Source organism: Notamacropus eugenii, chromosome 2 (assembly GCF_028372415.1).
Source record: "Notamacropus eugenii isolate mMacEug1 chromosome 2, mMacEug1.pri_v2, whole genome shotgun sequence".
NCBI lineage: Eukaryota > Metazoa > Chordata > Mammalia > Diprotodontia > Macropodidae > Notamacropus > Notamacropus eugenii.
The window spans coordinates 416,885,824-416,901,578 of NC_092873.1; the positions used below are offsets into that span (position 1 = coordinate 416,885,824).

The 15,755-nt window shown below is 41.1% G+C and overlaps 2 protein-coding genes across 6 annotated transcripts in view; one reads left to right on the forward strand and one right to left on the reverse strand.

Annotated features, from left to right (window-relative positions):
- Positions 1 to 6,466, reverse strand: part of IARS2 (isoleucyl-tRNA synthetase 2, mitochondrial) — a 68,864-nt gene extending 62,398 nt beyond the window's left edge. Inside the window, exon 1 of the mRNA XM_072647802.1 lies at positions 6,114 to 6,466. Coding sequence (XP_072503903.1) covers positions 6,114 to 6,383 — 270 coding nt within the window. The 5' untranslated portion in view covers positions 6,384 to 6,466. The remainder of the gene's footprint in view (positions 1 to 6,113) is intronic.
- Positions 6,467 to 8,671: 2,205 nt separating this feature from the next.
- The window catches only part of BPNT1 (3'(2'), 5'-bisphosphate nucleotidase 1), a 42,344-nt gene continuing 35,260 nt past the window's right edge, over positions 8,672 to 15,755 (forward strand). Inside the window, exons 1-3 of one of the 5 annotated variants that reach the window (XM_072647804.1) lie at positions 10,448 to 10,518; positions 13,938 to 14,130; positions 14,379 to 14,506. In XM_072647804.1, coding sequence (XP_072503905.1) covers position 14,130; positions 14,379 to 14,506 — 129 coding nt within the window. In that variant the 5' untranslated portion in view covers positions 10,448 to 10,518; positions 13,938 to 14,129. Of the gene's footprint in view, positions 8,797 to 10,373; positions 10,519 to 13,937; positions 14,131 to 14,378; positions 14,507 to 15,755 lie in introns of those variants that run through there. The other 4 variants (XM_072647806.1, XM_072647807.1, XM_072647805.1 and 1 more) reach the window with 4 other exon arrangements.

The window sequence follows — 15,755 nt, forward strand, 5'->3', positions numbered from 1 at the left end:
CTCTGGTCTAAAGCACTAACAGCTTAAGTGACTTGCCCTGCATCACACAACCATCTGTATCAGAGGCAAGACACGAACCAAGGGCAGTTCTTGATCTACTATGACACAGAGCCAATGTATTTATTGGGCACCTAAATAATTGTGGATTAATGCTTAATACATTGCCTGTACATAGCACATGTTAATAAATGCTTGCTAACTTGACCTAGAATTGGCTGTAGGTGCAATGGTATAGAGTTCTGGTATGGAGTAAAGTTAAGGAATACTAAAGGGTCCCCTGAACTTGTCTTTTTGAGTTGTCATATTTTCCCAAAACACTGGACCCAGAATATGCAAAAGGCCTTGAATGTGTCAGGGATGACATAATCTGTTGTTTGCACCCCAAGATGGACTCCCTGTGGGTCCTTGTGAATCAAGACAGGTACCAGTCAGTCTGCACTAGGCTGAGAAACTGTTAGTGTGGCTGGACTCCTGTAGATAAGCAGACCCTCTTAAAGCATCTTCATGGTTCAGAGGTTCTCAAATGCCTCTTTTACCATAACCCTGTTCCTCCCCTTCCGAAGGAGTTTTCTCCTTTCCCCACCTTTAGTGCACCTTTTCCCCTCCCATGCAACTCCCCTTTAGAAGGAAATTTCTAATTCCCCTCCTTCCTTTGTAGTACTATCATAAATATACAAACTCCTGTATGGATTGTGAACTCTTTGCTCTAGATCTGTGTTCCACATGAATGTTCATTTCTCTTGTAAGTTACAACGCAATGTCTCATGGACTTGTGATGCTGTTTTTGGTTAACAGTTTGAACCCTGGCTCTGTCATTCCACATTCCATAAAAGGTTAAAAAATATGAACAGGTAATTTTCTAAGGAAGAAATCCGAGTTAACAGAAACTATAGGAAAAACAGGTTCTAAATCACAAATGATTAGAGAAAAGCAAATTAAAGTAATTTGAAGTTCCATCTCATACTAATCAGACTGATGAAGAGAAAAATGACAAATGTAGGGAGCTGCGGGAAAACAGGCACACTAGTACGTTGTTAGGTAGCATTATGAATTAATTGGTTCAGCTATTCTGGAAAGCAATTTGGAACTACAGCGGCAAAGTAACCAAACTATGCTTACCCTTTGGCCTAGTTATACCAATACTAAGCCTATACTCCACAGAAATCAATGAAAGAGGAAAAGGGTACATAAAAAAAATTTTGTATGTGATTATATATGTATAAATTTTATAAAAAGTATTTATAGTAGTTCTTTAATGACAGCCAAAAATTTGAAACTAAGAGGTTGTTTGCCTCTAAATGTAATGTATAAATGTTAAAAAAAAAAAATTGTGCCCTAAGAAATAACAGAAAGTTGCAGAAGAAACTCAGAAGACCTATATAACAAGTCCAAAGGAATGAAGATGAAACAGGCTAATCTCCTCCTGTCAGCGACATAATAAACTTAAAATGCAAAGAAACACATATTTTTAGACATGGGTAATGTAGGAATTTGTTTTGCCATACTACACAGCTTTGTGTTGAGGATTATAACTTAAACTGAAAAATTATTTTAAAACTCTCATGAAATTCTATGTCTAGCCAGCTGCTCCACAATAACAACACTTAAAAGTATAACAGCTACATAATCCATAAAATATAATGTATCAAACTCTTATATATACCCTGTAATGGAAAAAAATAGAATGGGCAATTCTATTCTAAATCTACTTTTAATTATAGTAATAACAAAAACAATAAAAATAATTCCTGAAAAAAAAAAAAACCTGACCCTTTCATTCATGGCCTGTAGGAAAACTACTTCACCTCTGTAGGTTTTCAACTTCCTTACATGTGAAATCAGGGAGCTGGATCAGATGACCTCTTGGGGCCTTCTCAAGTCCAAATCTATAACGCTCTTGGCTGCCTTTGTGGATGCTCTCCGAATTATTTAATTGAAATATTGAAATGAGGTGCCCAGATTAACGGGATTTTGCTATATCCTTACTCCCAAACTCAAACTCCTAGAAAAAGCTATCTATACTCATTGACTTTTTCTTTCCTCCTACTCAGTATTCAACTCTGCAGTCTTGACCATATGCTTAACTGAATGAAGTATTCTCTCCAAAAGTATTAATGATCTCTAAATTGTCAAATGCGAAGGAGTTTTCTGAGTCCTCACCCTTCTTAACTTCTCTGCCACGTCTGTTGCACTCTTTCCTCTGGGTTTTAATGACACTACTCTCTCATCATTCATATCATATCACAGTCCAAAAGTGGTGGTTATATGTCAAGAATTTGTCCTGGGTCCTACTTTCTCCAAAATCTTACATGTTGACCTCATAAACACCAGTCTCAAAGCACCATTCAGGAACATCTTTAATTGGTTATTCTATAGGCATCTTAAACTCAACATGTCCAAAACTTTCCCCCCAAACCCTCCCTTTTACCAAACATTTCTATTTCGGTGGAGAGTACCACCATTCTTCTAGTTTCCCATATTCACAGCCTTAGCAAAAACTTCATTAAAGTTACAACCCCTCACCTCACACATTCAATCAGTTGCCAAATTTTGTCCTTGAAATCACCCACCACCACATCTTTGCTATTCAATTCCTCTTCTCTACTCATCCAGCTACTTACTACCTTAGGACAGGCCTTCATGACCTCTTGGTTGGACTACTGCAATAGCCTACTAATTGGTCTTTTTGACTTAAGTTTCTTCTCAAAAGTGTCAAAGCAATCTGACCATGTTATTTCCCTTCTTACAAACTTCACTGGTTTTCTACTGGCTTTTCAAGAAAATATAAACTCCTTTTTTGCTTTTTAAGTCATTTCTAAGATGACCTCCAACTGTCTTTCTGGATTCACTGCACATTATTCCCCTTTCCACACTCACTAATCCAGTCAAATCAGCCTTTTCTTTTTCCTCACAGCCCTCTCACCACTCACTCTTTCTCCCTAATCTGTCTGCATTGGCCCTCTCCCATATTTCTCCCTACCTTTACCTCACTGTGTCCCTTATTGCTTTCAAGATGAAGATTAAGTCCTTCCTTCTACACAATGCCTTTCCTTTTCTAGTACCCTCACTTCCAAACTACCCTGCACTTATTTTTTGCTCGTTCTGAACGTTGATAAATGTATACATTGTCCCATCCAATGGAATGTAAATTCCTTAAGAGTAGGGACTTTTTGTCTTTGTGTTCACAGTGACTGGCTCAAAGAAGCTCAATAAAAGCTTGCTGACTGACTAAGTTAGAAAGAACTTTTTGATATTATCCGGAGCAGGTGTTCTTAACATGGTGCCAGTGAACTTTTTAAAAAAATATTTTGATAGATGTAGAACCAACCAAGATGGTAGAGTAGCAACAAGCAGTAGAGAGAGCTCTCCACCAAAATTCCTCCAAAAGAGATACAGAAAACGTGTCAGATCAAACCTAAGAAGGAAATCCAAGGCAAAGTCATAGTAAGTAATTTTTCCAGGCCAGGTTGGCACAGGAAGACAGGCAGAGAGATCTGAGGGCACTAGGGATGGGGCACCTCTAGCCAGGAGCTGCTATGTGCAGAGCACTCCAGTACCCAGGCAGAGGCTGTATACCAGGGCAAGAGAAGGTCCCAGACCCCTCCATACCAGAATATAGAAGGGGGAAGGAAACTGGGGTGCGAGAACTCTGTCAATGGGCAGCTTGTTGTTCACTCTTCAGTTTCAGATCATAGGTCCAAGGCAGGCTGCAGAAGGAATTGCACCTGGGACGGCAGTTCAGAGTGGGCCCTGGCTGAGAGGAGCAAGTTCCTAAACAAACAGCAGCAGTCTCAGTTCCAACATCTAGCCCAATCTGAAGCCTGCAGAGGAATACTAGGGCAGGAGGCTACAGTTCTGCACCTCAGAATAAGCAGAGCTGATTCCAGCATCAGTCAACTGTTGCTTAGATTCAAACCCAGGTTAAGAAAATGCAGAGCTCAGACCAATGGGGCAACAATTAGATGCTGACCTGGATCAGAGCACTTTGGGAACAATAAGAAGGCTGTAGTCCCCAGCTTGAGGTGTTCCTGAGACACTCCAAGAAAGCATCGACAAGACCAGCTCAAGCTTTCCCTCCAGAATTACACAAGGCATAGCCCTAACATCAAGTCCAAGTCAGGAAGCAGTCTAGAAGAATGAACAACAAAAAAAGAATCCAATCATAAAAAATATTTATGGTGACAGGGATGCTCAAGACACAAACCCAGAAAAGAATGACTCTAAAACACCTACAAGCAAAGCCTCAAAGAAAAACACAGCCTGAGTACAATTTCAACTAGAATTCCTGGAAAAGATGCAGAAAGGTGTTTTTAAAGTAGAAAAAAAAATTTTAATCAATGAAAAAAAGAGTGCCAGGGGAAAAACTGAAAAGGAAATAAGAGCTACAAAAAAAAATAATTGAAAAGGAAATCAGTAGCTTGGAACAAGAGGTATAGAATCTTGTCCAAAAAACAAAACTATGAAAGTTAGAACGATCCAAAAAGAAGCCAATAACTTCATGAGACAACAAGAAATAATAAATCTAAAAAGACTGAAAAAAAGTAAAGTATCTCATAGCAAAAATAGACTTGGAAGAGACACTAAGGAGAAAAAAAATTGAGAATCATTGGACTATCTGAATGCCATGGACAAAAAAAAAATGGAGGGGGCCCTAGAACCCACAGACATCATATTTCAAGAAAACATAAAAGAAAACTGTAAGGCAGAAGGCAGGTAAAAATTCAAAGAACCTACTGGTCAACTCTTGAAAGAAATTTTCAGTTTTCTTACCTTTAGGTTACAAAGACCTAAGTTCAAATCCTGCCTCCGCTACTTATTAGCAAGTTCTACTGTGCCTCAGTTTCCTCAATGGGAATAACATCACCTACCTCTCAGAGTTGTTGTGAGGATAAAGTAATTTAATGAGTATTGAAAATCTTAAAGAACCTTATAAATACTAGCTTTCATGTTATTATAACAATCTTCTAAAAATATTGTATAGTTCTTTGGATATAAATAGTTTCTTTTGTAATCCAGGGGCAGCTAGGTGGTGCAGTGGATAAAGCACCAGTGCAGGAGTCAGGAGGACCTAAGTTCAAATCTCACTTCAGACACTTGACACTCACTAGCTGTGTGACCTTGGGCAAGTCACTTAACCCCAACTGCCTCATCCTGGGTCATCTCCAGTCATCCTGATGAATATCTATCTGGTTACTGGATTCAGATGGCTCTGGAGTAGAAGTGAAGCTAGTGACCTGCACAGGCCTCCCTTACTCAAAACAAAATCAAGTGCAAGTCATGTCATTATTTCTCTGATGGCATGGTCTTCTTCCCCAACGAAGGACTATTACACATTTAAAAATACCATTTGGAGAAAGGATCCATCGATTTCACCAGACAAGGGTCTAGCCATACTGGATGGCAGTCATACTCCAAGTATTCCTAAACTCCCGTTCAAGATCCTCTACCATCCAGTTAGTCAATTTTCCAAAGCTTTTTTTCCCCCACAAATCACTATCAACCAATGCCAGGCGCTCACAACAGATCATAAAGTAACCCTACCTCTGCCTCTTATGGCTCTCCAAGGAGGAGTTCTTCATCGACGAGCTAAGAGATGACAATCGTAACTGCTGGCCACTCTGAAACGTGGTATCCATTCTCTGATTAGATCATGCAAACAAACCAGGGAGGATTGTAGGTTTGGGACACGTGGGCCAGCTAGCTGGAGCAGTAGGTAAGAGAAGCCCCAAGTTCAGATGTCCCCTCAGACCCTTCCTAGCTGTACGACCCTGGACAAGCCACTCACCCCTGTTTGCCTCAGTTTCCTCATCTGTAAAATGAGCTGGAGAAAATGACAAACCACTCCGGTATCTCTGCCCAGAAAACCCCAAACGCGTCACGAAGAGGCGGACACGGAAGAACGGTACCATACAGTGGGGATAATAACAGCACCTACCTCCCACTATGGCTGGGAGAACCAGGTGAGATCACAGCGAACTCTTATCCCCAGAGGAGGACCCCGGGGCTCAGGGAGGTTAGGGGGCTTCCCCGCAGTCACCCAGCTGGGGAAGCCGCGCCTCCCGCCCCGCCCCCCGACCAAGCCACTCCCCCTCGCGTGGGGCGGGGGCGCTCACCTGCTGGATCTCCAACTCCATGTCCGCCTGCTGACGGCCTACTAGCTTCATGGGCATGCGGGTCTTCGGCAGCAGCACGGTCTCGCGGTAAGGGCCGGCCTTCCAAGGCGGCTGTTCGTTGCTGGTCCCATTGGCGGTCTCGGCTCTCCAAAGGAAGCCCGTCGTCGTCGTCCCCCGCCATCCCGGGCCCCACAGTGGACGGCCCCGGCCACCCAGGCCCCCGGCCGCGGCTGCGGCCGCCACCCTGCTGGGCCTCAACTTCCAAAGCATGGCGAGGAGGCCCGCGCGCTAGAGGTACCCGAGCCCGCACTACCGGAGGAGCTACGCTGCCCCGCCCCTGGCTCTCCCAAGAAATCCCGCCCCACGCCGGCGTGGCGCTGCGTCAGTCACCCCCTGGGCGCCTGCGCAGTCTGTTCGGAGAGCTGGCCTAGAAGTCATTGCGCTGGGGACTGGGTCCTTTTGGTAAAGGTTAAGGGCGGGAAAAGCAAAGAGCGCCGAGGTGGTTAGTTATAATCAATCAGTAAACTTTTATTCAGCGCCTATTAGGTGAGGAAACAAAAAGAGGGAAAAGACAGCCTCCGCCTTCATTTTGTAAGGGGTGACAGCATAAATGATCTGTGGTCTTAATTGTACTTAGAAACCTGATCGAGGTCAGTAAAGACCCACTGTGTGTGTGCAGTATAGTTACTAAAGACCTAATATAGGTGCATGTGTATAAAATAAAACCGACTAAAGGCATGTACGTGTATGTATATACATATACGTACACACATACACATACAATACCTGTGCTCTTGATTGCACTTAGAAAGTAATGGTCCTGGAGTTAGGAAGACCTGAGTTCAAATCCAGTATAAGACTCTGACTGGGCAAGTCACTTAACCTCCATCCGCCTCACTTTCCTAATTGTAAAATGGGGACACTAACAGCAGATAACTCAGAAGATGGTTGTGAGGATCAAATGAGATACTGTATCTGTTGATCACCTAGCACAGTGCCTGACAGATAGCAAGTGCTATATAAATAAATGTTGGTTACTGTGAGTGTGCAGAGACTCCTACCTGTACGAAAAGACTTTTTGCAAAACGTTAAAGGGCTACATAAATGCCAGCTATCAAGGCAATAAGCATTATCAAGCACCTTTTACGTTCCAGGCATGGTGACAAATCGATGAGACTACACCGAAAGGTCAAGAACCAAAACCAGTCCTCGCTCTCTAAGCACTCTTCCCACTCCGGTCCATTTTAAACTTTGGTCTCACCATTTCACCCCTCCCCTATACCCCCTCCCCTTCTCCATTTCAATAAACACAGTTGTCTCCCTATCGCCCCCAGGATAAAATATTAAAATTCTCGTTGGGGCTTTCATTTTTTGTTCAGGCATTTTTTTTTCAGTTCTGCCCTCTCACTCTCTTCGTGACCCCATTTGGGGTTTTCTTGGCAAAGATACTGGACTGGTTTGCCATTTCCTTCTCCAGCTCATTATACAGATAAGGAAACTGAGGTAAACTCAGGTAAACAGAGGTAAAGCATGTGTGTGTGTGTGTGTGTGTGTGTGTGTGTGTGTGTGTGAAGCATCAAGCCTCAGAAGCTTAACAGCACTTTGACTTTGGCCAAGTCACTTAATCTCTATTTGCCTCAATTTCCTCCTCTGTAAAATGATGATAATAAGGATCAAATGAGATAATACTGTAATTACTGTATCTGCAATGGCACGTGATAAACAGCTATACAAATACCAACTATTGGTATTTAAATTATGATTACGGTTAGAAATATTCTCTGAAGGAAAGTGTTAACCTAACTCCTGTGGCCGGGAGAATGAAAACTTGTGGCCGGCAGGGCTGGGATTCTTTTTGATAACTATTTTACCTAGTGATCATTTACCACCCCCCAAAGTACATTTGGATTTTGCGGACTAGGGAGGGGTTCGAGAGGGGGCAGCTGATTTTGCAAGTGTCTCCACCAAGCTGGTTGCTGTCCCCGATTGAGAATAGATTCATTGATACGGAAAATCGATCCTGTTCTTGTGAACCAAACCCGCTCGGGGGAGGGGGGATTAAAATAGGGAGGGGGGGCGTGACGACAGGTCAGCGATCCTTCGGGGGCTGGACAAGGAAGCCGCAGCTTTCAGGGACATTCCCGAAGAGGGCAGTTCCGCCTCTAAGCCGCGGGCATTTGAGGGCCTCGGCACCTGTGGGGGAGGTGTCAGGCTCACTTCTGGCCCTCGGATAGGAGGAGGTGAGAGGGGCTGAAAGGGTCCCGGGGACTCTAAGCCGAAATAATACCACCCCCGCCTCTCCTCCCAAGAGGACGGGCACGTCTCTCTGAAATCCTGGGGGGAAGCGAGTAACTGTGGGACGAGCAGCCGGCCTCACGCACACTCAGGGAGGAAAGCAAACGTTTTAGGTCACTTGAAAAAGAGTAGAGATTACTCCCTTTCTAAATGAGTTAAGGAAAGCTAAAGTCAGAGTGCAGGTTTGGGCATGCGCCAGGCAGCCCCGCCCCGCCCACCCCGTCCTCATTGGCTAGAGTGCGTTGTACCTTACACTTCGAGACGTCACTCTAGCGTACAGAATGTCCTACGGGACGCAACGAGGGACCTGCTCCTAAAAAAAGCGTTTCTCTCTTTTTTTTAAAATTAAGATGTCTTTCGTCTAGGGGTGTTTCCAGATTTATTACAAGTAAGTTCCTCATCTCCTTCCCCTCCAGCCAAACAAGTTCCCATGTACTGGGCAGAGGGCTAGAGTAAGTTTGACCAGTCTCGTTAAATAGATGTCTGAGGGTATTCAGGTACTCCTGTTAAAGAACTCAATTTCAGAACTTGAGGGGGCCAGGATTATCCGCCACCTACTCCCACTCTCACTCCCAAGGCTGGGGGTTAGAAATGGGGCTAACGTTTCACTTAGTGATTTTGTTCGGATTTTATTGGTATGTCTTGCCTAGAACGTTTTGGTAGCTGGTGTAACAAGGAACCAAAGCAGACCTGAGTGCTAGGTTTGGTTAGGCTGGTGGTTAAAATAAAATCTGTTATTTCTTATAGACGTCAAAGGGTAAAGAAGGACGCCAAAATAGTAAATCGTTTTCTACTTTCCTTTTTGTAGGCATTATATTATAAACTCAACAACTATGTATTAAATGCATGGTTCCTGTATTGGGTATTGGTGGCAGGACAGATTTTCATTTTTCTATTACTGGATCAAAGAGCAATTGCTGCGCTAGCAGTAATGGAAAGAAATTAACATGGTTTGTTTCAAGGTTTAATTTATGCACTAAGTCAAAAGAAGGAGGAAAAAATAACTAAATAGCAGGCATATAGGGAACAGGGTCAATTATTCCTGTGTAAACAGAAACAATGGAAAGTAATCCAAAGCAAAAATTTTCAAATATTTGAAAAGTGGAACACTTTCTAACTTTAAATCTTGATTGTTAAAAAGGCTTACCCCACCTCCGACAATTACTAGCTTTGTTACCCTGGGCAAGTGACAACCTCTTTGCTTTAAATTTCTCATCTGTAAAGTGACGATAATAATATTTGATTGCTGTGAGACTCAGATGGGATGGTATACCCATGCTAAAGTGCTTTGGAAACTTTAAAACATAAAATAAATATCATTATAATATTATTGTTAGGATGGGGCCAGAGATGAGCTAGCAAACACAATATGTCCACTGTCTTTGTGCTTTCAAGTAAAACCTTGGGATTCCTTGGAACATGATTTGACAAACTTTGGCTGAAAGGTCAGTTGTATCATATTTTGCTGTTTTTATTACACCTTGAAGCTGTTAAATGTACTTGTCATGGTTCTCAGGTATCTTACCTATGGTGCAATAAAAGACCAGCATGAGCTATGATAGTTCCTGAACTGTCCCAATAGCTGAAGATTGCATCCTAATACATTCTTTGATTCCAATATACAAAGCCAAATTACACCTTGTTTTTCTGTTGTTTCCTCAAACCTAAGTGAGAGGAACGGCACCATGCTTTAACCTTCCTCTACCTTGTCAACTAATCCTATGTGCTATTTAAAAAGTGACTTACACCTAGGATGTAACTCAGCTTTTTTGACATGACTTGCCTTTTTCTTCGTGTTAACATATCACATCAGTAATATCAACACGGAATAGCAAGTAATTACAATGATTTTTAGAGTATGGCCACTATTTGATGGTCAGGATATTCCATATCTAACAGGTGTGTTTTTGATCCTTCACTGTTTTGAGTGTCAGGCAAGAAAGAGTTAAAAAAAAGGAGGTAGGGTGCTAGGACCCAGAAGGTTTTTTAGAAATGGAGGAAAGGAAGCTCTGATTGAATTGTAGTTGGGGCTGTTAGTAAGGAAGTTACCTGTTTCCCGGTAGCTGGTTTTTTCCCTTCACCGGCATCTGCTGCAAAAAAAATTAAAAAGGTATGTTTCATTGGGAGTTATAATCATTTATCGAGAATCTTTGCCAAATGTGAGCACGAGGGGAAGAATAAGGAGCCAAAAAGGAGCTCTCAGTTACAGGCTGTTTTGTTACCAAGATCAACCCCATTTTCTCTCAAACAAAGATTTGGTTGTTTTGAGAAAAGTTGGGGAAAAGAGGGTCAAATTTTTTTGTGACAACGACTAAGTTATTTATATTTTTAGCACCAAAGAATGCTTTAGAGGCCAGAGTAGAGACTGTTGATTATTTGCAGCCTAACAATCAATGCTTTAAAGCATCTATTTATGCCTTTCTCCTTGTTTCTTCTGATTGTGTAAGTTAATATTATTTTGCCCAGCTCTGTGGTGGTGGAAAAGGAAAGGAACATCATTAAAATGTTCTCTTCGGAAGAAATACAGTTTTGCAAACCCAGGGAAAGGTAGATAAGCCTTTGGTGAGGACTGATAAGGCATAACTGACGAATGATTTCAAAGGTAATGGATACCTGTGAAAGTTAACAATATAGTTAAGGACACTGGTCTACTTTTAACAAATAGAAATGTTAAGTAAAATAAGGACAAAACAGAGGATCACATCTACAAATTCTGCGTTTTACAGACCAAAGTGTTGCCGATTACAGATTGGAAGAATACTTTTGTATTAAAGTCCGACTCTTAGGTTTGTGTAAACAGAATGTGAAGGCAAATTACATTCATGCACTTTCTTCTGTTTCTTCTGTTTTTTCAGTTTTCAACTGGTTTCTAAATTACTAATAGTTATAACTGTTCTAAGCATTATGCCTTACGTATTGTATGCTGTCTGTAAAAGAGAAAGAAGAGGCTGTTGATTGTATTTAAAATTGAAATAAAGTGAACACAAACCGAGCTGCACATCTTTCCTAAGTCCTTACGAGGGCTTTCAAGCAACTTCATGTTTTATCATTTTTCACAATTCTGTAGAGAATATAGAAAATGCATTGTAAATACAGTGAGGTGGAATGGTAGGAAAATTTGATTTGGGGTAAGGAATATTTCCTACATGGAGGTTTAATTACCACTCTGGGCCTCATTCTTATGTGTAGAATGAACTTGACTTTGAAAGTTCCTTCTAGCTCTAAATTGTATGATCCTGTGACTTTAAAGCACAATTTAAACATGAACTATCAAGAGCATTATTAGTAACTCTCCTTATTTTACTGCTGGAAAAAGTAAGACACTGAGAAGTTGATTCTGTTGCCCATGATCTCCCCCCTTGTGGAAAGACAAGAACTCAGTTCTGCAATCATTCTCAATTCTGTACTGTGCCTGCTCATAGTAATCATGTTAGTGTTAAGAGATGATGGAAAGAGAATAATGAGGCTAAAATTAGAGAATTCAATTCAGCAAATATATATCATTGTTAAATTATATTATTGCTACTGTGTGTGTGCAAAGTTTAGGTTGGATTTCTCCCTGCCTTCAAATTTATTTTTAAAAGACATACATACTTACTTCTGGAAGCTGTTTATTTCCTTCTTCTGGCCCATCACCTAGTTGGCCCTCCCGTGACTCCCTAATGGAAAAAACCACCTAATTTCCTCAAAGACTTTGGCTTCTCTTTAGTTTTTGTATTGTTATTTTCTTTTGCCATGGCCGTGTGTGTTCGTCCTTCATTGCCGAAGAAGACTATGCCATCAGAGAAAGGATGACATGACTTGCACTTGACTTTGTTTTGAGGGAGGGAGGGCTGTGTAGGTCACCAGCCTCACTTCTCCTCCAGAGCCATCTGCATCCAGTGACCAGATATTCATCAGGATGACTGGAGATGAGCCAGGATGAGGCAGTTGGGGTTAGGTGACTTGCCCAAGGTCACACAGCTAGTGAGTGTCAAGTGTCTGAAGGGAGATTTGAACTCAGGTCCTCCTGATTCCTGCACTGGTGCTCTATCCACTGCACCACCTAGCTGCCCCTTTTTACCTGGCTATATATAAGGGGGAAGAAAACAACATGGTGTTATGGAACGAGCCCTGGCTTTGGAGTCAGAAGACCTGACCTTGAATCCTCTTTCAGTGCGCTTTCTAGCTGCGTGATCTTGAACAAATCAATTTTTCTGAATTCCATTTTCCTTATCCAAAATGAGTAGGCTGGGCTGTATGACCTTTGAGGCTCCTTTTAGCTGTAGAGCTCTATTCCTATCTATTATCTATGCATTCTCTTTAAAGGATAATAAGCAAGTAGCTGTTTTATTCTGTAACTTAATCTTAAATTCCCAGTATCTATTGTATGATAGAGGCATAAAGTAAGATAACTAAGTGTTACAGTGGATAAAGAGCCACACCTGAAGTCAGGAAGACTCATCTTTCTGAGTTCACATCTGGCCTCACACTAGCTGTGTGACCCTGGGCAAGTCACTTAACCTGTTTGCCTCAGTCCTTCATCTGTAAATTGATCTTGAAAAGGAAATGGCAAACCACTCAGGTATTTTTGTCAAGAAGACCCCAAATGGGCTCATGAAGAACTGATCACCATTGAACCTAGACCAAAGTAGGTGAATGAATGCAGTGCTCAATTCAGCATCAGTTCTAGTCCCTCCTCTGACACTCTTATTAGCTGTGTGAGCCCAGACATGTCACTTTAAATTCTTTGGGTCTTTGGTAACTTACTCAACCTCATCTATCTCAGATAATTCCCTGGAACTTTTCTACTAAATCACACAGAAGGAAATCTTTATTTGTAGAAGGAGTTAAAGTCTGGGAGTTTCCTGGGTTAAGAAATTGCAGGTCATTTATATCTATTGCAGGTATTATCTCAGTATAAAATCCATATTGAAACAGATTTTCTTGTAAAATCATGATTTCTTTTTAAAACCCAAAACAGTGAGTAAACCTTGAAAGATATATTTGATTCCAAAGCAGCAGTAACTTGACTTTGAGAAAAACTTTGTTAGTCAACCTCCACTAAAGACTCATTTGAGTGCCTCATCCTAGCATGGAGGTGGATCCAGATTTGGAAACTAAGTCAACATAAAACACAAAACTCTGGCACATCTTCTAAGTAGAAAACGCGTCAATTCCAGGCCCTGAAATAGCTTGAGTGTCATCTAAAACCCAGCCTATCTAAATTAGTTCACCAAGGTCTATCACAAAACAAGGGGAACTTTGGGCAAATACTCCCTTAACTTAACCTCATTTAATGTTAGCTTCCTCATCTTTCAAAGAAGGAAATTGAATAAATGATCTCTAATATCCCTCCTACCTGTAAAACCTTATAATCCTATAATCACCAGAAGGTAGAAAACCAAATAATATACTTTCTTTGGCCCTGGCTTTTTTGGAGGCTTGGGGAAAGTTTTGATTTTTTATAGGAAGTGTTTCCTAGTTCCCTTTAATGCTAATACTCTCCTGAGAGTGCCTCCGATTTATTCTGACTATATCTCATTGTAGATTCTGAGCTCCTTGAGAGCAGGGACCGTGAGTTGCCTTTCTCTGAATCCTCCATCGATTAGTACAGTGCCAGGCATATAGTGGGCACTTAATAAATTCTTATAGACTTGACTGGCAACTCGGGAGGACGATGAACTACTAAGGCACTGAAAGATTATCATCTGTATGTGAAACCAGACTGATATTACAAAGAGTAAGTACAAGTGAGTTGAGTAAAAAACAAAATTACTTGGATTCATTTTGGGTCTCCCAAAGTTATGTACGTATGCTAGCAGACAGATAATCTTTTTATTGTAAAACATGGGGAATAGTGGGTTTCTGGCAAAACTTGTGCTGTACTTGTTTAATTCAATGCCTTTATGCAAATACAGGAATAAGCAAAACTGGTAGTTTTATATTGCCTCTGTGTATTAACAGGGGCTTCTCTTGACTTCTTTTCAGTGTTGATCATGGCTTCCAGTCCCACTGTCTTGATTCGTTTGGTTGCTTCAGCATATTCTATTGCCCAGAAAGCCGGAATGATAGTCAGAAGTGTGATGGCTGGGGGTGATCTTGGAATCGTGGAGAAGGTACTAAGTTACATCTCATTTCTTACTGATTTGTGTTCACTTAACCTCAGCTAAAGAATCAGTTCTGACAATCTAGGGGTCAGAAATAACGTTTTTTGATTGGAAAGGTATAAGAGCTTTGTGCCATATGTATGAGGAGGTAATGGTAGCTAACATTTATGGAGTGCTTTGTTTCCAAAACCCTTTACAGATACTCTTGTCATTTGATAGTTGGAAAGCTTAAGCTTTAGGTGTGGCTTGCTTAAGTTTTAGTGGTGAACACTATTCCGAAGAGCACTCAACCCTGCTTCTGACACTCACTACCTCTTCAGTCTTGGACACTTACCCTTCTTGGGTCTCGGTCTCCTCACCTGTAAAATGAAGAGGCTGGACTAGCTGGCCTGTGAGGTCCACTCCAGCTCTAGAGAGAGGATGCCATGATTCTCAGAGCCCAGCCTTCTACTTACACCACTTACTCTTGTGATTATTCACTAGCCCCTGTTAATATGTTTCTAACCTTAGTTTAGGCTAATATATTGTGATTTCTCGTATAATCTTTGTTAAATGTGGCAATTCTAATAAAATGTGACAGTTACGACGTATTTGTTCATCTTTGAAATACTTAAATTTCATGCGTCCTCAAAGTCCCTTGATGATACAGTGTAATCCATAATCCCCACATAGTATTTTTCCTTTTAATACAATAGTTATAAATTGGGATAGTAATTTTAGTAGCATGTAGTTCCAAGAACTATCCCCATGCATGTATTTCAGCTTAAAAAATATTCTTGTATTTCCTTCATCTATATTTAGTTTTAATAATATCGTACCACATACATAATAATATCATGTAAGCACAAATGTGTAGAAAGTGATTTTTTGCCTTTATTTGTATCTCTAACTTAGCTCTGACTTAGAACAGTGCCTGGCATATAATAAGCACTTAAGGAAGGCTAGCTGACTTACTTCCCTATAGAATAAGGCACCAGCAAAGCACTGCTGTGCCTCTAATAAACATACCCTTCCTTAAACTGCAGTACACTTTGTTGAATACTATATCACGTCTTTGTGTAAGCACACTATGGATTGTCGATTAATCATTAACATTTTACTGATGTGGAAGAGAGACAACAAATGTATAAATTCATAGTTACAGATTCTACTATCAGCCATTAAACCACTCTGTTAATAAGGTTGGAGCGTAGTGACTCAGTTCAGTTAGGTAATATTTTAAAGAGTAACTTATTTCTAACAAGGGCCACTGACTCAA